This window comes from Filicampus tigris, chromosome 3, assembly GCF_054856515.1.
Source record: "Filicampus tigris isolate MCC_2025a chromosome 3, RoL_Ftig_1.0, whole genome shotgun sequence".
NCBI classification, from domain to species: domain Eukaryota; kingdom Metazoa; phylum Chordata; class Actinopteri; order Syngnathiformes; family Syngnathidae; genus Filicampus; species Filicampus tigris.
The window spans coordinates 24,495,026-24,517,869 of record NC_141219.1 but is presented as its reverse complement, the minus strand read 5'-3'; the positions used below and the strand labels follow the sequence as shown (position 1 = coordinate 24,517,869).

Sequence of the window (22,844 nt, the reverse complement as noted above, 5' to 3'; positions counted from 1 at the left end):
TTCTTCACCACGACAGACCGATACAGGGTCCGCATCACAGCAGACGCTGCACCGATCCGCCTGTCGATCTCCCGTTCCATCCTACCCTCACTCGCGAACAAGACCCCAAGATACTTGAACTCCTCCACTTGAGGCAGAATCCCATCCCCGACCTGGAGAGGGCACGAAGAATCCAACAGCACCACGTCGTCTGCAAAAAGCAGAGTTGCAATACTGAGGCCACCAAACCGGACCCCCTCGACACCTCGGCTCCGCCTAGAAATTCTGTCCCTAAAAGTTATGAACAGAATCGGTGACGAAGGGAAGCCTTGGCGGAGTCCAACCCTCACCGGAAACGAATCAAACTTACTGCCGGCAATGCGGACCAAACTCTGACATCGGTGGTACAGGAACCGAACAGCTCTTATCAGGGGGCTCGGTACCCCGTAATCCCGAAGCACCTCCCACAGAACTCCCCGAGGGACACGGTCGAATGCCTCCACAAAACACATGTAGACTGGTTGGGCGAACTCCCATGCACACTCGAGGACACTGCTGAGGCTGTAGAGCTGATCCACTTTTCCACGGCCGGGATGAAAACCACATTGCTCCTCCTGAATCCGAGATTCGACCTTCCGACGGACCCTCCTCTCCTTTCTTTTTTCTGGACGGCTTTCAATCGATGCTTCTATAGCAGATGCACTTATATATCTTTTCCTGTAAAAATGTAGCTTTGGGGAACCAAAAGAGGCTCACGGCGTCCTCCCGACGGTTCGAACGTGGTGGCATAATCCATGTGAATCAAAAAATGAAATAAATCTGAAGAAGAAAAAAAAAACACGACGAACACACGTCATAGCCAGAAAGTCAGAGAAGTGGCTTGATTACATCATGTCCGCCTTCTTCAGGATTTTGCCATAGCGCTGGCCCTGCCCGGAAGATTTTCAAAGCGTAGTGCTAAATTCATTAAATACTTGGTTGATATGTATCAATTCGAGAAATCGTTCATTGTGACATGGTTGTTTTATTGATTAATAAAACATATTAAAATTTGTAAAAATCGTGTTTTATACACATTATATTTTGTAATTATTTTATTTTCATGTTTACACCTTACATGTGCGTGTTCAAATTGTGCGCACATGGGCGTGCATGTGTGTATTTTTGTCAATGTGTGTGCGTTAATGCTACTGTCAGCTGCTACTGTCAGTGACATGCATGGAATTCTGCCTTCAACTGTATTTAATGGCTGAAGTACTTCCTCGTAGTGGCCACAGTTTCTCAGCTAGAAGCATCTGGAATTCATTTCGTGGCTTAACTTCTTGACAGAATTGTAGCCTCTTGGCTCCACTGTCGAGGTAAAAAGCGCCCAGGGGAGAGAGTTATACTCGTGAGACTTGGCTTGACAAAGGCCAGCTGAGAGTGTGCTTTTTGATTGTGTGTTTCAGTCACTGTCATTAATACATTGACTGATGGAGCTGTTATTTTTATTTATTCTTTTTTTTTTCACAATTTAATTTTTGTTGGCACAAACATGTCAAATGTAACAAACTAGAAAATTGTTGCAAATTGTTACAATGTAACAGGATTAAGCCCCAGCAAAAGATACCGTTCACAAGTAATCGAGTGTTTGTTTTATCCGAGATTTTGAAGAATATTAACACTAGGACTACGAGAGAAGTCATTTTGACTGTTTTCAAACTTTGATGTGTTTTTATTCTGCATACATAGATTTAAGATAAGCCTGGCCTCTTGACTTTTCCTAATTCTGTATATATTACTATAATTCTTAAAACAGCAGCATCCAGCAGCCACAAGGAAGTACATATAATTGAGTTAATTTTTTTTAACACTTTTAATCAGATTTAAATTATACATATTATATAAATCACAGAGCAAAAGTGTCTCTCCCATGCAAAAACAATACATGTAGAAATAAACATATTAATGTTTTTCATGAAAGTAAAGTAAAGTAAAAATCTGCGTTGTTTCTTGTATCCAGTATCTATCAAGGATGTTTTTGTTCTTTGTGCTTGAACCTTCCTTCATTTTATCAGTTCCTCTAGCGGAATGAAGCTCCTGTTGTGTCTGCTTTACCTTGTGCTGCATGCTCCAATTTCTCACGGTGCTTTGGATTTTTGGTCGATGGGGGGGGGGGGGGGGGTCATTTTATGAAGAATGACACAACTGCATGTATTTTGAATTTATAATGAATATGAGTGACCCATAAACAGACACTTTAACACATACACTTTTATGTCCACATTTTAAGAGAGAAAATGAATACTTAAACAAATATAATTAATAGTTGTGGAAAAATATCTACGTCTCTCGACGATCCTAGCCTCAAACATAATTAAACACCACGTGCATAACGTCGCTGTCTGGCAGATACCTCGTATGTACAAATATGGTCAAATTCAGTTTTTTTTTTTTTTTATAAATCGTTACTCATGGTCTGTTCCCACTTCGTCTGTAATTTGTATGCAATTCGAGCCAATTTAAATCAGTAAAAATAGAAAATACACAAATAGAAACACAAATACACTGACACTCTTGAACACAAGTTGTTTGATAAGTACATGTATGTTTTCAGAAGTTGTTCTTTTTTTTTTTTTTTTTGACAATGTTGTTGTTGTTATCCTTTCGGCTTGTCCCCTCAGGGGTCACCACAGCGAATCAAGTGCACGCACGATTCGCATCAGTGATTTGGCAAAGCATTTTGCACCGGATGATATGGATCAATGTGATGCTTCGTTGCAGAAGGACTCTTATGTGTCACGGACATAGGTCTCAGTTTATCTACTTGATAGACAGGATTATTTGGCTCATTGTTTTATTTCTTGCATCACTCATGGCTTTAGACCTTTCAGATGTTTTGTGTTATGTTGTAGGGCAGACATTTGCTTTTGTGACCTTTTCAAAGGCTTTTTTTGCAATGGGGGCTTCACTTGATCGCAGACTTTGAAGTACTCGGCTGCCGCAGGCTTTATGTTTGTACTTAATCAATGCCAGCGTAAATTAGCATTTGAATGTATTTTTTGGGTAGTATTATGTTGACGTGAGTATGCAACAGAAATATAAGGCATATAATACAACTTGAACGAAGTTGTGCCTGGGAACTCAAACAACTTCTTAACCATTATCTTGCTCATGCATTCAATTCAGTTTAGTCCTCAAATTCTAAAGTATGTTTCTATGGCATTGACGTAGTAGGAGGAAATAGCACTGCGACTTTTCGAACAGAAGTAAAAAGCAAAAAAACATTATGTGGTTATTGAGTAGCGTGACGGCCTTTGGATGAGTGAACCTTATGTTAACATGGGTTTGTGGAATCGCGAAAGTTAATAGCTTGGAGCTGGTGCTTTTCAAGGTCCAAATGTCATCTGAAGTTGTGACTTCTCAAATGGTAAATGGAGTGCGCCTACTTAGAGCTTTATCCATACCCAAAGTGCTTTTACAAAGCCTTACATTCACCCATTCAAACACAGTCATACACCAATGGGAGGCTGCTGCCATGTAAGGGCCTGCCAGCTCCACCGGGAGCAATTTAGGGTTCAGTGTCTTGCTCAAGGACACTTCGACCTGGTCACAGGGGTTGAGGATCGAACCCACAACCTTCGGGTTTGGGAGACAAGCACTGCCGCTGAGCCGTGCTACCACTTGAAGATGAAGGAATCGCTCCTCAAGCCAACTCTGTGGTGTGCCTGCCATTATGTTCAGCGATTCAACTTAGATTTTTATGTGAACATTTTTGCCAGGGAGCCAGTACTACAAAGGAGATGGGAAGTTCATTCATTCAGCGAGAGTATTTCACAATGAATCAATCAATTTCAATGACTCTATGACTATCTAGTCTGTCTGTCTCTCTCGCTGTCCCTTTGTCCGCGCTTGGCTCCCTGGCGAGCGAAGTGCAGCCTCGGCCACTTGCATCACGAAGCTGTGCTATTTCTTTCTCCCTCTCTCTCCCCTTCTGCCCCTGCTCGGCACCTGGCTAGCGAAGAGACAAAGTCAGCCGGTCCATCATGCAGATGTGGTTATGGGGATCGAAAAACTCTTGAGCCGTGGGAACTGTTGTCTTGATTGTGGAGTTAGTATCTTATTTTCCGGACTATAAGTCACAGTTTTTTTCATAGTTTGGCCGGGGGTGCGACTTATACTATGGAGCGACTTATGTGTGAAATTATGAACACATTACTGTCATGGATTGTTAGTGCTGACTTGTGACTTATGTTTTGCCTCCCTCTGCAGGCGCTTTAGTGCTAAAGCGCCTGCAGAGGGGGACAAAACATAAATACAAGTCAGCACTAATAAGCCATGACAATTACTTCTATATCATTTCACGTTATTGTAACCAACATAAAGGAACATAAGATACATCCTAAAAGCTATTCAAATGCATGATGGTTGATCAAGAATGAACCACAAACAGGCAGACATGCTAACGATTAGCAAACGCGATCAGCATTAACGATAGTGATTAGTATGTTCAGTCAACAACACAGTACAATCAGCCACAATTCAGCTCCTATATAATTGTTGCATGCTCATTACACACAATTGTCTAAGTTACTTACAGGCGATGGTTGAACAAAAATGAACCACAAACAGGCAGTTGCCTGCCTCTGGCTGGGGTATTGCATCATGCAGCCACACACGTAAGGAGGAGCACACTCAGCACAGAGACGAAGACATAATTACGACCGAATACATGAATACTTTTGGAGACTTGGAAACATTCTACACGGTCGGGGATAAATAAAAGACTTATTTAATCGATCTACAACCGTTTTGATGAGTTCAAAGTTATCTTACAGTAACTTTCTTGTATGCTACATATAGCATCGTAGCTCGGTGGAAATGATGTATACCAAGCGCACAATTTCCTCCCAAAATACGACTTATACTCCAGTGCGACTTATATATATGTTTTTTTCCACTTTATTATGCATTTAATGGCTGGTGCAACTTGTACTCCGGAGCGACTTATAGTTCGGAAAATACGGTAGTTATATGACTATAATTTTTTTATTAATGGTTGCCTTTCGTTTCCTTAAACTCAATTATGAAGCATGTGCACCATAGAATGTGATAATAAAGGCGTTCTATCCTATTTTATTCACTCTTTCTGTTCAGCACTTTGTTACATAGTTGTAATGGTTTTTGTGCTCAACAATGCAACACTGCGACAAAGTTAAGTTGAGCATCTGAAAAGAAGCCATACAAGTCTATCTATATCCACACAGAACTGCTTGAACTGTGAAACAACAAATGGCTCATTAAATTGATGTGGTCAATGTTATTGTTATGGCTAGCAACCAGAAGTCCCAAATGCAGAAATGGTGCGTGCATCGAATCCATTATAGCTTCCTGAGCTTAATAGCTTTAATCCATCCATCTATCCATGTCCAACAGTCTAAGACCATAGGAGGCAGGCCTTTCCCAGCTGAGTTATGGTGAGAGGTATTGTACAGCCTGGACTGATCACCTGTCAATCACAGGGCACACAAAACAAACACAATTCAAAGTCCAACATTTTTATGGACTGTGGAAGGAAGCTGCAGAACCATACAAGACCAAAAAGAACATCAGAGCTGGGCACTTGACCCTTTTTTGCCATTCCGTCCTCCGTCGACCTGGGTATCCTCCCGACCTCGTCCCTCCGTCCTTATTCATAAAAATTATCACCGCCCCCCCCCCCCGAACCCGTCCTTTTAAAGTGGTTCCGTCCTTACGTCACCCCCCCCCCCCGCCCCCCAAAACAAAGACAAAAAAAGCGGCCGTGCATGATGCGCCGCGGGAGAGATGCTAACGGCAGAGGTTTATTTAAAGCCCATTTTGCTCATTTTAAAATTTTTGTAATGACCAGATTTTATTCAGGAACCCCAGTGAGGAGATAACTGTGTTGGGATTAGGGGATTACTGTGCTATAGTGCAGACTCCCACTATGGTACATTATAATATTTTTTCTAAAATGCCTGTAAAAATATCTCATTTTCATAAGGCCAATTGACTTTGCCCTGTATAGGTCTCATCGTCGGGACATGTGAGTAAACAAAAAAATAGCAACTATAAACCAGTGGCGCTCTCCACAGTTGTTTCTAAGGTGTGGGAGCAACTCTGCACTTTTTTAATTTGGCTTCAAGGCAAGGCACTCGACTGACTAGAGTACTTTATGTATTCTGAAATAAATGATTTATTACTATTATTCTTAAAAATGCCGTACCCTTTCCAATTGAACCATAATCCCACTGAAACGAATTGCCCCTCTTTTTAATTGAACCGTCCTTGAATCATATTGCACCTCATGTATTGAGATACGTATTGAATCATCTTTTATTTGAGAGATGCACACCCTGGTTATAGTCTATTGGTTTAGATTCCAGATCTTGTGTGGAGTGGTGTTAAATTGCATCCGCCCTGTTCACGCTGTCCTATAAAAGGTAAGGCATGGAGACAGGTATACTGTCTCCACGGTTATTTCTTGCCCTGTCATCAGGAGAGGCTTCTGATGTGATGGAAGCTTTGAGCGGACAATTGTTTGTGCCGTAAGACAACACAAAAATGTCAAGAAAAGCTTACTACAGTTGAACTATCTTTGGTGTTAACTCAAGTGGTGTCAGATTTGTGCTCACCCCTATTATTGTCATTGTTTAATTCTATATTCAAGATGGCGTACAGTGCGCCGGTGTGTTCGGCGACCCTCTTGATACTTAGGCTTTTTATTCTGTTTTTGGTTATCAGTGCTTTATTCACGGACTCTCTACTGGTGTATGATCACATATTTTTGTGCGATTTACGGTGCGGCGTTGGAGGTTCGGGTGCATTTGAGCATGGTTGGGAGATGTTGCCTGCTGACATCACGGCGGACCTCTTCCGCGTCCACACCGGAATCAGCGCCGCGGCAAATGTGGTGGCTAGCTAGCAAAACTAAAAAAGGAGCTAAAACACGCTTTTTTCCTGAACACACGGATGTACGCCGATGTTGCGCGTTTGAGACCCTATTGACTCGCCGGCTGTGCCGAGGAGCTTCAGCTGTGCTGCCGTCCACATATCCTCCAATGCGGCGTGGATGTCTAGCTTCTGAGGGAGCGTCCCAGAGCTCGCCGATTGGAAAAGCTATGCACTCCTGCTGCTCCCACGAACACCTGGTCGTTGATGAACAAAACGTTTATTCTGAGAGAGCTATTTCCAGATGTGGGCATCGTCCCTCCGTCCCTGAGTTTCCGTCCTGCATATTTAATCAAGCCACATGGTCCCAGTCAGCCGAAGTCACTTAACCGATACCACGTCACACGCAGGTGCCGCACTCCTGACGCGCAGTTGTGTAAGGAAAAAATAAAAGTGTTGTGCACCTTGCAGTCCCACAGACACAATGACATACTGTATGCTCCCTATTGTTTTTACTTCACCGATCACCACGCTCTGTGTGTGTGTGTGTCACTAGTTTTTTGTTTAAAATTGTTTTCTTCATTTGTCGACATGTCTGCTCGTGCAGCGCCTGCATGTGACGTAAAAATTACGTTCTCTGCGGCGATTAGCTGTCGCAGACGAGGGACGGACCGGGACCACATGGCTTGATTAAATTTGCATGACGGAAAATCAGGGACGGAGGGACGATGCCCAGCTCTGGCTATTTCTTTTCTGGATTTGCCTGATGGAGACTTGACGGGCGCCTGTTGAGTGCAATGCGATGCTTGAACTATTACTACATGCATGTTCTTACTTGAACACTCCGAGAACTGCACGTCATAGTGGAGGTACTATTTTTAAAATGTTTTTTAAATGTAAACAGTGTGTACTCTCATCACTCTCACATCATTCTCCAGCTTTGAAGGCACTTTCTTTGAAGTTGGTAGTGAGTGCAGCCGTTAGACTCTCAATCACTTCACTGCTAGTTGGTTCTCTTCAAGTACAGAGGAACTCAGCTCTTGGTTCCACTCATCTTGCCGTAATATATTGGATTCTGTGGCTCCGTTAAAAATTACGTGGGCAAACGTAACACCGGAGCCATGGTTTAATGAGAGAACTCATGCAGCTAAATAATATGCTGCAAAGCTCAACGCAGGTGGAAAAGAGACAGGCTGTAGGTCTGATCAAATCCTAAAAGACTGCTGCCGTTGTGACCAAAGCAAGGTGAAAGAGTCCATAAGGGAACACTTGTCAAGTCTTATTCAGGAAAATTGTCATATTCCATGTATTCTATTTAATACTATTAATTTTGAACTTAAAGAGGAAGTCAACGCAAACATATTTTTTTTCCAGAATATCTTCTATGCAACCCCTGAGATAGCTAAAAAGGGGTGGATTTTGCTGCTTAACTCATATTCCACAAACGCAATATTAATCAGAATGCCATGTTTTAATCACTTAAATGCCCAAAGAGGAGACTTTAGTCTCAACTCTATTTCCCCCCTCAGAAACCAAATATGTGTCACACCCCTAATTACTTTCCATTGTTTTGTTAAGTACCGGTACCCATCAACGAGTGGGTGCTTACTTACCCACTGACACAAACTGTTTGGTTCCAATGGAAAGTTGGAGATTGCTGCTGAAACCCCACAAACTGCCTTCAACGGATCTGGAAGGCCAACAGAGTCAGTGAGATGAAAAATCACAAGTCGGCTTCACAGTTTTCTGTGTTTGGTGGAAAGAACCATGTTGCTGAGCATCAGAGAACACGCGGTCCGCGAGAGCCACAGAACCAACCCCAACTGGCAGATGACTGTCTCCGAGCTGATGGCGTTCCTCGCAACCCTTATTCGAAGAGCGGCAACGGGTTACATAGGTCCCAAACGAGACATGTGGGCCAATAACTTTGGTATCCCAGATATCAAAACCATTATGTGTCGTAATCGCTTTTGCGAAATAATGCGGTACCTCCGCTTTGACAACAAGGACACGCGCAGAGAACGCATACAAAATGACAAATTTGCTGCAGTTTCAGAAATCTGGCAGAAGTTCGTTCAGAACTGTACATCATCCTACAGTCCAGGACAGCATGTCACTGTGGATGAGCAGTTTGTTTCCGTCAAAGGTTCGCTGCCCCTTTCTGCAATACATGGCATCCGAGCCTGACAGGTTTGGAATAAAATTTGGGATTGCAGCGGATCTGGACACTAAATACATGTGCAATGCCATCCCCTACTTGGGAAAAGATCCCACTCGTCCAACGGGAGAGAGGCTGTCAGAGAATGTTGTGCTGAAATTGATGGAACCATTTCTGGACCAGGAAAGGACTGTAACTATGGACAATTTCTTCACCTCTCTGTCTTTGGCGAACAGGCTCCTTCAGCGTGATATGACTCTGCTCGGCACCATCAATAAAAATCGTCGGGAGCTACCAGCAACTGCAAAGGCAACCTCGGGGCGCCAGTTACACTCCCACACAGGTGTTCACATCTGGAAGAGCTTTGCTGACTGTGTATGCGTAAAAAAAGAAAAAAAAAAATTTTTGTCTTTTGAGCACCATGCATCAAAAAGTTGAAATTGTGGACGCCCGAAAAGAAAAACCAAACACAGTTGATGATTATATCCATCTCAAATGCGCTGTTGACATCATGGACCAGAAATTGCGCAATTACTCTGTGCGTGCAGGTACAGGGAGATGGCCGATGGCTGTGTTTTATAACCTCCTTCACGTGGCTGTCAAAAATGCACATTTTGTACAAAGCATGTGCAGGGTCAAAAGAAAGCCGCCGACTGTTCATGCTGGAGCTTTCAGTGGAGCTCAAAAGGAGACAGATGCAGGAAAAACAACAAGTGGAAGAGCGTAAACAGCTGAGCCGTGAGATGAAAGTTGAGAGTCAGCAGATAAGGACTAAGTGCCAGGCACGCCTACACTGCAATAATAACAGAAGTACTCGGCGTTGTGCAGCCTGTGACAAATTTACCTGTGGCAAATATTGGCGGACTTCACCTTGGTTCTGTGAAAAATGCGAGATGTGAAGATTGTATGGAACAATTGTTTGCTTGAAACATTTGTCCCGCTTGGTACATTTGTCCTTTTTTTTTTTTTCTTATCTTTATGTTCTTTTTCAAATTATACAGTTTGACTGTTGTTTTTTTAAACTGAAATTTAAAATGTGTGGGGTGCTAATTTCGTTCCTCTGTCCTCTAAAATTTTAGGATTGGAAGTATTCAAGTATGCCCTCCGTAAAATGACTGGCCATTATAAAAATAATTTTCATGGCAAATAAATAAAAATGTTTGTTGAATCAAAATACAAAAGGGGAGGATTTTCAAAATAAAGACACTGAATTATAAAAAGAGTTTTTATGGCAAATTTAAAATGTTTCTTGAATGAAAAGACAAAACAGGATGATTGTGGAGGGCTGTTGTCAAACACGCCCAGGGTTGAGCATGCAAAATTAGCATTTCAATGGAGACAGCGTACCGAGAGTGGAATTTGCAAGTCCTGGAAGAGGGAGGGGGCAGAAGTGGACTAAAGTCTCCTCTTTGGGAATTTAAGTAGTGGGCCTACATACAACATATTCTTGAAAAAAGTATATGTTTGGGTTGACTTCCACTTTAAGCTTCGTCAGACAATTTGCACAGACTTGTCCCCTGAATTGTCTAATGGATTTTTGCACATTTAACCCCTCTGTCCACGTTCCTAGTTCTGCAGTGTTAGATTCTTCACGGAGACTTACCTCACGACACACGTGAACGGGTCTTTTTGCAACCAAGCATCTCATCGATCCATATTAACCCACCCGTCAATGATGGACTCTGAGGTCCGTTTGGGCTAGACCAAGTTAGTAATGATTACACAGATGGACGGAAAGCCACATCCGTCTGTGCTTAGCCCATCCTTTTTATTTTCTTAAGTTTCCCATCTATCGTCAAACATCAGCAAAACGTCAGTCACGGACACACGGACCGGTCCGTCGGTCAGACCGAATGCCCACCTCTGTGTGTTTTTATCATTAATTTGTGTTTTAATTCACTGCGTTCACTGTCTTTGTTGTTGTAGTATTGCTATTTTATGTTATATGTAAAATGCTTTGTTACAGCTGCAGCTGTTGTCAAACGCGATATATAAATAAAGTTCTATTGTATTGTATTGTGCATCCCCAGGTATAAGAGGGTGGGTACACTTGTGCAACCACATTATGTTACATTTTTTTTACTTCCCCTCTCAAAAAGCTTTAGTTTTTTTCTCTTGAGTTGTACAAGTTATAGGTCACACACTACTGGTTGAAAAGACATTTCAACAGGGATGTGTAGACTTTTATTTCCACTGTATATATACTGTAGTAGCAGACTGTGTAATCGGTTTGCAGAACAACTGTTTTGTATTGTCATAGGAACATGTTTTTAATTTTTCCAAGCTCATACTTTGAAATGGAAAAAAATGTGTGAGGTAACCAGAGTGCTCTACTTCTTTTACAGTCGTGGCTGGGGTTGGTGCCTTGATGATGCCCCTGCGAAGGATACCATTTCACAAGGTTTGCTGCTTCCTGGGGTTTTGTACAGTGCTGCCCATCAATGCCGGTTGCAGTATGGATCTGGATCCCTGCTGTGTGATGACATGGATGTAAGACCACCCTTCAACAACACGTTCACCACATCCCCTCTTTATCTTCTCATTTTTGAAGTCCCCTTTTATGTCTTTTTTGTTTTGTTTCATGCATGTCTTTATTTTGCTGGCCCAAATAGGATTGGCCTATTCTCCGTTGATCTGAGATTTCACTTGGGCGTCTTCTTGTCTATTTCTGGAGAAATTGACAAGAAGAATTCCAGAAGTATTTTTCATAACAAATACTTGCTGTAGTTTTGAGGTGACAAACAGCATGCAATTGAAATAGTTTGCACAGCGCCGTAACAATGTCGTCTTGCAGCACAAGAAGGCATTATGCTATTTTTCATTTGAGTGTTGTATATGTATGCCCTACTAGTGCTGCTGCTGTTATGGCAGTAGCTCCTGTTGTGGCAGGGTACATCTCATTCCACTTGCTTATAAATTTGGTTGCGCCGCCGTCCTCGGAATCGAGGACCCCCTGTACATTCATAAAATGGTAAGACAACTCATATATGAAAGACACAGTGATCTATATAATACATAAACAACAGCAATTGATTTGTGACTCGAGGATGTCAAACTTATTTTGGTCACTGGTCACAATGTAAACACCAAAGTGGCATTGCTGAATAGTTGATGATAATTTTTGTGTCTCATACATTGGATGCAAAATCAGCAATCACAATGTGCCTCAGGTTTCTTTAACCATGCCATGCATACTTAATTAATCAATTTACATAAACTGTACTCCTCCTAGAATGTGCAAAATGAGCTTGTGGACAATATTGCCACTCTGTCAGATGCATTCTTGGGTGCGCCGGGTTAAAGATTGCGTTCCAAATCATTTTGCATGAGTAGTCGAAGTTTGTGCTTGTTTGAAAAATTATGTGCTCGCTTGTACACACCAGAGATGGGCATTACGCCCCAGGGATGGAACAGTCCGTCCGTCCGTCCCGGACATTTGGGAGATGGAGGATGAGAAGTTTTTCTTTTTTTAAAAGGACGGACTAAGCATGAACGGAAAAGGGTTTTCCTCCATCCCTGTAATCGTCCCTAACCGGGTCAAGTACCAACTGACATGTTGGGTTGGGTTCAAGACCACTGTTCTGTACTGCGATACCACTGAGCCACCTACATTAACTACCTACAACAACACTGTAGAGTCCTCTTTTTTTCCTTGTTATGTGCGTTTCCTGCAGTAACATTGTACTCACAGGCATAGCCTGCCCTCTAGTGTTTCAATACATGTAATACCATCGATTACGCCACAGGATGCCCATTTCACTGACGACTGACAGAAACATACCCAGCCTGTTTTGCGTGTGTAATCCGGGATAAGGTATGTATGGATAGCAATTTTGTTTTGTTAACTAACTGTGAACATTTGGTACGTACCTTATCCCGTTGCTAGGGTTGGGCGATACTGGGAATTTTGGGATCGATCCGATACAGAGTAAATACAGGGTAGTATCGGCCGATACCGATACGATACCGATGCTTTTTGCTTGGAAATGTTATGATCCCCCTTGATTTTGTAGTTATTAGTTATTATTATTTTTATTAAATAACTACAATGCAAACTTGAACAGTATAAAAAAATCAAATACTTACTACAACTGTTTCAGAACAAAAGTCTAGAGGGTCAAACCAAAAAAAGCAGCTATGTAACGAAAATACAAATAATGTCAACATGACAACTAAAACAGATCTCATTGCAAAATGTTTTGAAAATAAAGTCAGTAGTTCAAATAGTGTAGACAATACAATGTAAAAACCTTTAACAGTAGAAAAAAATACATTTCTTCTACTACAACAACTATTGTTGATTTTTTTGGCTGAAAAGCCTCTGCCAGAGTACGTTGTGACTGTCCGTGGGGGTGTTCTGGCTTGGGGATCTCCCCCCCCCCTCCTCCTCCTCCCTCAACTTCGTCGCTTGCAGCTCGTTGCTAACTGTAGGGCAGGGGCGGAGCTATTGGTGGGCCTGGACCCACCCAGATTGACAGACTGCCCACCCAGTGAGATTCATGAAAAAAATCTGCTTTTACATTTTTTGTGAATTATGAAATTATTTTAGAATTTGTGTTTCATTGTTTTTTTTATTTCATTGAATATTAAGAATGGCATAATTGTGGTTGTCTAAGGAAGATCTGAACTTCATATTATTCAGTTTGTCATTTCATCTGAATATATGATGTGTCGGGACAGGAGGATTGTGCTCAGTGAGGGAAATATTCAGGCCCAGCCTGATTTTTCCAGGCCCACCCATTATCCACGTTCAGGCTCTCCCCCTGCTGTAGGTGATGTTACTACCGTAGTGGAGCACTTTATTACACAAATCACACTTGGCACTGTCCTTTTCTGTTGTTGCAAACAAAGTCCACGCCGCGCTCCGCTTCTTGTTTGGCTCCATATTGCAATCTACAAAAAAGCTGTTGAACTTATACACGCCGTCATTCATATTGTTATTGAGTTTACCATTTTCTATAAAATTGGATGGGTACTGGTAGTTATTCTGTCTAGTGCTATTCCTCATCACATTATTTAATATATTTCAAATACCTTTAGTATTGTTTCTCTTATTTTCTAATAGTTTAGTATAATATTATTTTTTACATATTCGCATAATACTAATTAATTTATTTGTATACTTATATTTTCTTTCTGCTTCTTTAGTTCTGTATTTTATGAATTACAGTTACAGGCATTTATTAGCCCTTTTGATATCCACTGATTGTCATTATGTTTTAGTTTTATTTTGTGTTGTTTAATTGGACATTTAACATCATATATATTTTTAAATATTCTAAGAAATTCTTCATAAGCTTTATCTATATCTTTTTCTTTATATACTATATTTCAATCCTGTTTCAGCAAATCATTTTTAAGTGCCTCAATGGCCTCCTCCGTCCTAACACATCTAAATAATATTTTACTATCTTGTTTATTTTTCCTATGTTTACAATCATATATTGTGAATATTGGCAAGTGGTCACTATTGACTTTATTAATAAATTCTTCTGTCACTTTGTGTTTGTTTGTGTTTAGAAAATCAATATTATAGCCACCACAAATGAACACATCTTTTTTGTTTGTTTCTATGTAGATTTCTTTCACCCAATTTTTAAATATCTCAATATTGGAACCTGGTGTGGTGGCTCAGTTTTAGACAACAGGCCAGCTGTGATTGGTCGTTCCCTCAGCCCTGGGTAGTTGTGATGTCATTTTCAATCGGCAGAAATGACAAAATGGCCGCCCACTGAGATGGCTAAAAACGGGTGGATTTTTCTGCTTAACTCATATTGCACAGACACAATATTAATCAGAATGCCACGTTTCAACTAGTGGGCCTGCTGGGAACATATTCTTGAAAAAACATGTTTGGGTTGATTTCCTCTTTAAGCAAATGTGAAAATCATCATCTAAATGTCAGAAAACATGTTACAGATGAAGACCAATATTGCAATATAATATTGCAATATAAAACATTGCAATTCAAATATTCTCTTTTCGGTCGAAAAATAAAATATCATGCAAAATCCACATAATTGTATATGTCATAATTTAGACACAAATTCCTTCTGTAGTTTTGCTACCTACTTGTTCGACATAATAATATATACCTGTATATGTATATGTATTTTTTTTTTTTTAAGGTAGCTTAATCAAGCTTTAAGACACCTGCATATTCAACGCATCGTCACTACTATTATACTTTTTACCTGTGTGTGTGTGTGACATGTTAAAATTGGATTGTGGTCATAATATTTATAGATAGATAAGATGGATAGACTTTTTGCAAACTCTCAAACAGGGTCTTTTGCCGGACAGCAAATGGTGCAGGAGACTGATCTTACCTTGCTGCAGCCTATTTTTCTTCAAGCTCACTCACTCTGGCTCACGGGATGTGCTACCTTTAGACGCTTGTGTAAATTACTTGTGTTGCTGCAGTGTGCAACATGTTTATCACACAATTGGCTCGAACTTTATCGACCGGTGGAAAACACGTCTCTTCGCTGCGTGTTTGACTCTCACTTCACGTCTCGTTTCCTGGTGAATCTTCCAATACTGTGGGTACAGGGGTTTCTGTGCAATTGTGTAGTGAAGTAAACTACCAAAAACAGTTGAAAATCATGCGTGCGCTCCCATTAGAAAAAAAAAGTTGTTATCCATATTTGTTTAAGGAAATCTATGCCAAATGAGTAACATGTATCAATATATTGATACCAGGGCCGATACGCCCATCCCTAGTCAGTAGACTGTATCACATTTCAAATGCAAAAAATGATAAATATGATACTGTCAAATTAGTGACCAGATTGTGTACCGTGAACTTTCCAGCAATACAGTGAGGCTTACTGCAGTGTGTGAGCGTTCACACAATATTCCAATAAATATCACACTGTGACATCAATACCATGATAAAACCAAACCATGAGCTCTTGATATTGTTTGACTTTTATTGTCTGATGAAAATGTAATTTTGGCCCGCGACATGATTGCGAGGAAAAATTTCAGTTTTACACAAAGTGAGCAATACTGTGTGTGTGTGTGTGTGTGGGAGGGGGGTGTGCGTGCGTGTGTGTGTGTTTCATTTGAACGTGATGATGTCACGCATTACATTCGACAACCAAGGTACCAAGTGTACAATACAATACAATACGATTTTAATTATAAGTGCATTTCATAACCGCTAGAGCTGTAACAAAGCACTTTACAAACAATAAATAATAAACAATAAAAAGGCCATAATACACAAGTGTTAATCAATGAATTAACATAAAACACATAGTGCCCCTAGGTGTGATTGTGAGTGCGGATGTTTGTTTGTCTCTGTGTGATTGACTGGCAACCAATTCAGGGTGTCCCCCGCCTACTGCCCGAAGACAGCTGGGATAGACTCCAGCACGCCCCGCGACCCTTATGAGGACAAGCGGTATAGTTAATGGATGGATGGATATATGTGTATGCTGTGGCTCTTTGCGGTAACACAGTGAAAATTGTGGCACTCTTTGAGTGGTTGGCCACCCGTGTCCTAGCATGTTTCTTCATCCACGAAATATGCTTAATCTGTAGTACTAGTTGTTGCAATCTGGCTTTGTATATCAACAAAAACAGCATTTTGTCTTGTTTGATCTTGAATTGATGTAATTAACATTATTGTTCCCTGTTTATTTAGCCAAGCCATGTGCAGATATGAATAATATGTACAGTACATGAGGTTGGGCAGCTTGAACAGAAGATTAAGACCACATACACATACACACTCACGCACACGCATTCGCACACATGCGCACAAGCACGCACACACACATCAGTAATGATGCTTAATCCCCTGTCCTCTATTTCACACTATTGTGCGCTACACAGTACTGCCATGGAAACAAGACTTCAAAACATTCAAAGATAGTTTGCTTTCCATGTCAAATACTGTGATACTAAAAACATATTAATCATGGATTGTTAGTTTCCCTCATTTTCAAACCATTGGATGTATTTGGTTTTATTTTATTTTTTTTAATCTTTTTCGTGCAGCAATTTTCCAAATGTGGTAATGAAGGTCATAAAACACCAAGTAGAAAAGCAACATGCATGTAGATCTGAAGGAATGTTGACAAGTTTCAGCATGGTGACGACATGTCACGCATCATTTGCCATGCATTGGCATCCCAATTGCTTTCGCATTTAACACATTTCTTTTGGACCTCAAGGATATGTACGCATTTCCATTAGTACTCTGCAAATGTAAGCAACCAAGTGTGTTGATGCGTAAATGGGAAGATTGTTTGACTTGAATTTGCATTAGAAATGGAATTTATTATTTTTATTATTCTTTTGTGGAAAACCTTGGGTGACTGTTATATATCTATTAGCATTTCACAGTTGTAACATCTTTGGTGTAGAGGCTGCATGTGAGGTCTGAACAGGCTATGGCGAATTTTATACACACAAAAACGTACACGCACACATGCACGCACGTGCACACACATACTATGCTGGTGTTTCAAGTGAAGGAAAGCAGCTTTAGAAAGAAAATTGCGTTTGTGTGTGGGAGGAGGGAGGGCGTGGTTGAAAATGGTCAGGAGCAAGCCAACATTTATTTAACAAGTGATTATCCTCTTGCATTGAACCGATGTTCTCCAAAGTGGCTAATGAGCTAAATAACCACCTCTGGTTGTGGTAGAGGTCCCTTGTGAGGAAAAGCGGTATCGATAATGGATGGATGGGTGTGGTAAAACACAGAAAAATACATGTCCGATTGGAAACACTGAAAACGAAAATTCAGTTTAACTTCATTCTTAAAACAAGGTTATTATTACACATGAAATGGAAAGAAAATGAAACGGTTTAGTTCAGGGGTTGGCAACCGGCGGCTCCATAGCCGCATGCGGCTCTTTCATCCTTATAGTGTCCGATTGAAGTGCATGTCTCAAAAACGTGAATCATGTCTTCTTTGTAAGTTTTTGAACACTTTCATATGTGGTCCTCGATAGGTTGGATACCTATCGAATTTTTTTTGCAATGCGATCGCAGTCTGAACCGCGCCAGGTCGCATACATCCGACATTGACGTCAGGAAGCCCAAAATGCGTTCCGCACAGGAGGGATAAGTGCTGCCCTGCGACTCTGCAGTTATTTTGAGTAACAGTATTGACTTTATATTTGACTTCAATTTAATCCCACTTGAAACATGAAGCATAAAGTTGACATTTATGGCGATAATAGTAATTCAGACACGGCTGGATCGGCTCATTTTTTACTCGCAGTTATGACGCAGTTAGTGACGTCTCCATGAAATGAGATCGAAAAAGCCTCACCTCATCATTTCCCCCAAATATTGTATTGCTACCTTCCACCAAATTTCTACACTGTCAAAATGCCCCGACACGCTGCACCACAGTTACTTCCGTAAACACAACGTTGTGAGTGACGTCGACCGTCTCCTCTTCTGCGGATGCGGGTCACTTTAGGGGCGCAATTATGCTCACACTAGAAAAGAGACCGAGGTTGCATTTATAATGTAATATGAACGCTTAAACAAAAAAAAAATATTTTTCTTAAAAAGATGGCAGCCTACAGTCCTGCGTAAAGATTAAAATGACTTCCCAGCACTGATTTGCAGACGCTGCATGTGTGCAAAGGTTCAGGAGCAGGAGTCCCATTAACCAGGTCAAATAAATATTCAGGCAGTTATTTTGCAAATATTTATTTTCATTGTTCAGTGAAGTACTGCTACTTTCGACTGTATTTTTAAATTCGGGCATTTTGTTTGCTAGATGAATAGTGTAAGTTCAGCTTTTGAATTCATTTGAAAGGGACCTTCAACTCTGCGCTTTTTTTGTCACAGTTCAAAATGTGTTCATTTAATAAATAAAATTATTTTTTCCGAAACATGGATGGACTACATGGATTTCATAAGCAACACACTATTGTGCAAGTGTAAATATATATATATATATATATATATATATATATATATATATATATATATATATATATATATATATATATTCCTTTTACATGTCAAAAACTGTTTACGGCTCTTAGTGTTTTTTTTTCCTTGTAAACCTGGTCAAAATGTCTCTTTGAGTGTAAAAGGTTGCTGACCTATGGTTTAGATCCATTTTAAATGTTATTTTAAGAAGTCAAAATCCTCAGATTTTAGCCTCTTAAATCTGAATACTTTCTGATAACTTCAATCCTTCCTCCATGAAACCATACGCATTAGCTTCCCCTTTTAAGCAAAACAAGTTATTCATAAAAATCAGCAGGGGACTTCAACATTTTTGACCATTTTCTGACATGTAATTTATCAATCAATATAACTAATGTTCACATTTAAATACCAGTATGAATCAATCTTACGTATTAGTTTTCATCCAAAAGCTCATCATTGTTATCTGAAAGGGCTGAGTTTATGATAATAATAATAATAATAATAATAATAATAATAATAATAATAATAATAATATTGTATGCTGGACATCGGAGTGACACTAATGATTGACTAACTACACGTTATTTTTTAATGTTCACGTTACTTCTTGTCATAAATTGCTACATTCTCAACAGGTAATAGTTTAGCTCAGCCTGACATTGCTTGTTTGGAAAAATATGTGCATGGTTTTTGCAGCTTGCAGATTGTTTTTCTCTACACTGACAGCATGCATGTCGATCTGCAAGTCGGAAAAACTGAAAAGTTTTAATGGCTGTAAAAGTGTTGGGCACTAAAAGGGCAGATTGCCTTCCAAATGCACGACAGCCGGAAGACTTGTATCATAGCAGAGGTCTGAACAGTGGTGGTTGCAATGAAGTAGTGCACTCTATTTTGCATAATTATTCAACAATCACATTCCACACAATCAACCACATTCTAACAATCAACTTGCCATTTAATTACGACCACCCATAGTGTGGATTTGGTAAATGTTCATAATAACTAAACAGGGCCAAAATTGTCATTCGTTCTTTGTGTAAATCTGGCTAACCCATAAGAATAATATCAGTGTCATTTGTACACACAAATATGTTCTGTTTCTATAACACAGCGTTTATGTTTCTTTATTTCACATATTGGACTCTACTTTTGTGTTCAGGGTTAAAGGGGGTTTCACCACCAAATCAACTTTTTTTCAATCAACTGGTGTCTGCTAATGCTGTCTACATGTCCTGGTCATTATTTTTGACATTTTAGTACATGTTTGTTGAAATCTTGAATTTTGGGCAAAAAATATCTGTGTGGAGTCATCTTCAGGTTAAACATTGCAATGCATATGAATTTGACTTTGGCTTTGTCCTCTGATTGGGAATCCTGGCGTCACTTCCAGAATCTTGCCGTAGTCACTCTGCCACCGTGGGGTATATAAGCGGCTCAGTATCGCACACGTCACCATAGCGAGTTGGAAGTGGAATAGTAGCCGGAGCTGGGCATCGTCTAACTGCCACCGAGTTCCTGTCTGCATATTTAAATGACCCAGGTGGTCCCATTCCGTCCCTTGTCGGCGACACGCAATGTTCCTCCAAGCAACACCCCCTTTGAGTACAGTTTTTAAATATGAGTGAGGGGTGGAACAAATGGCACATTAACGTCCGGTTTGGCTTGTAAAGAAATTATCTCCTCGTCTCTGAAAAGTAAAAAACTTTTGATGCCATTTCAACCTCAAAAAGTATCAGCAGAGAACTATTGAATGTTCCTATTACACAATCCCAGGTTGAAAATATACATTCAGTTCAGCATGTCAAAATCCTACTGTACGGTGCTTAATTTAATTAGGCCACCACCAATGTAAAGTTAATGCCGCAGCCACCGGTAATATCATATTTTAATGCTGACATTTAATTGCTATACTGTTATTAATTAATGTATTTTCAAACTTGTTTTTGAAAAAACAATGTAAAATACATACAATTATAGTTATTACCTCTAGTGAGTCAGCAATTTAAATTAAATTAACGGTAAGTCAAATTCAGTTTGAGTCCTCATTCCTGTTCAAAATTATGAAAGCTCCAGAGCTCACTGAAATGGAAACAGTCCACATAGAAGCACTTCATGTTGCTGGTTTGGTTCTTGTCTTTTTTTTTTTTTTAATACATTTGTCAAGCACTGAAGCCTGAAAGAGCTTGTACCAAATTGAGGGCAACATAATGCACATATGCTTGATGATACACAGTGCTTTCAGATCTCCCACTGTGGCCTACCTTTTGAAATACATTTGTGCTCTGGGAAATGTAAAGAATTGATTAATTGTCTGACTTAATACAGTCTACATGCGTACAATAATTGCTACTTTCAAACGCTAATTGATCATGACACTCAAATTGATTCACCATTAAGGCTTTTACAGTATTTGCTACATTGGACAGTGTTGTTTCATGAACTTTTCTACTGTTTATGAATTTTCCTACGGTTTTCTCAATGGATATTTTTGACAAATATATTAATATCAAACCTATTAGCTTTATTTTGGAGAACTTCAAGAAAATACAATACAATAATGCATTTTATAGCATGCTACTTAACACCCATTAATGGGCTAGCCAAGTATGCAAATAAAACTAAAAACTTGTGCTCGATGTGGGCATTAAACATATTTCATTTGTATACTTACCCGATTCTGACTGCGGTGCGGTCCGTATCACTGCAGCACCACTTGACTATGGATTGGACTCGGAGCGAGGGTCGGAGGCAGCACCGGTAGGTCGATGCAAAGAGTCAAAGACCGAACACTCTAACAATTGTGTAAACATGGTGAACTGTTGCTGTGTTAGGGAGTGCAGCAATGCTACCCACGATAGCAAAGGAAGAAAATTTAAGAACGGACTGAGTTTTAAAAGGTTTCCTGCTTGGTGGAAGACCGAGGGAATCCAAATGAAAGTGGCTTGGTTATCGGCTGTAAGATGAAAGATGGAACCATGTGTCATCTTCCACACAGCTTATCCTTTATAGGGTCGCGGGGAGGTGCTGGAGCCGATCCCAGCTGACTACGGGCAAAAGGCAGACTACACTCTGAACTGGTCGACGGCCAGTTGCAGGCCGACCACACAGAGACAGTCACTGAGTGGGAACCGATCCCACGCTGCCCGGAAATAAAACCATTTCACCTTAAACAAACCAAAAAAAAAAAAAAGAAACCATTTCACCCTAAACAACCTTCCATCTTGGGTGAGAGTACATTTTCATAGAGGTAAACTAAAAATAAAGTTTAGAATCCTCTTTCTCTCTTTTAATCACATACGTGCATGTACTCAGTGAGTGAGGTAAATGAAAGAAGCAATGATAAATGATCACATAAACTGTTTAAAGGCAATAAGTACATTCGTTTGTGTAGTTTAAGTGGACGGTTCGCAAGCAAACACACAGCACGTACCTTAGTCCGAATGACGGTGTTGTTAATTGTTCGCGCGCCTTCAGGTCCCGCACCTACCCGTTTGTAAATTGCACATGAGAGGCTAAAGATTTATAATGTTTAAATTGCTGTAGGCACTCACAAAGGTACGCAAAAATATCCGGCACACACAAAGGAGGAAGTAGGTCCGGTTTGTAGCTCCACTCAATTTTAGGAATTCAAATGAAAATGTCCATTTTAGCAAGATATCGGTCTCTGGCTTCACTGTCCAATTTATCCTTGTAAAGCCCCGCCAATTTCTTGCATTTGAACATGTTTTTGAATTGACAAATACACAGCCTTTGCCGTACGCCCATTCACCGTAGCTCCTAACATGGCGGATGATGACGTCGTGATGACGCGGCGCGGTACACGGGCCCTATTACCTCACCCCGTGAGCATTATCATCTTCGTTGCTGTCTGTGCGTTGATGGCATTTGCTGCGCGCTGGCGCGGTGC

At 40.4% G+C, this 22,844-nt stretch overlaps 1 protein-coding gene across 2 annotated transcripts in view; it reads left to right on the top strand.

Moving 5' to 3' along the window:
• The window catches only part of adamts7 (a disintegrin-like and metallopeptidase (reprolysin type) with thrombospondin type 1 motif, 7), a 105,784-nt gene that overhangs the window by 42,262 nt on the left and 40,678 nt on the right, over positions 1–22,844 (top strand). For both annotated transcript variants that reach the window (XM_086026597.1, XM_086026598.1), the window contains exon 9: positions 11,374–11,518. In XM_086026597.1, the coding sequence (XP_085882723.1) occupies positions 11,374–11,518 (145 nt within the window). The remainder of the gene's footprint in view (positions 1–11,373; positions 11,519–22,844) is intronic.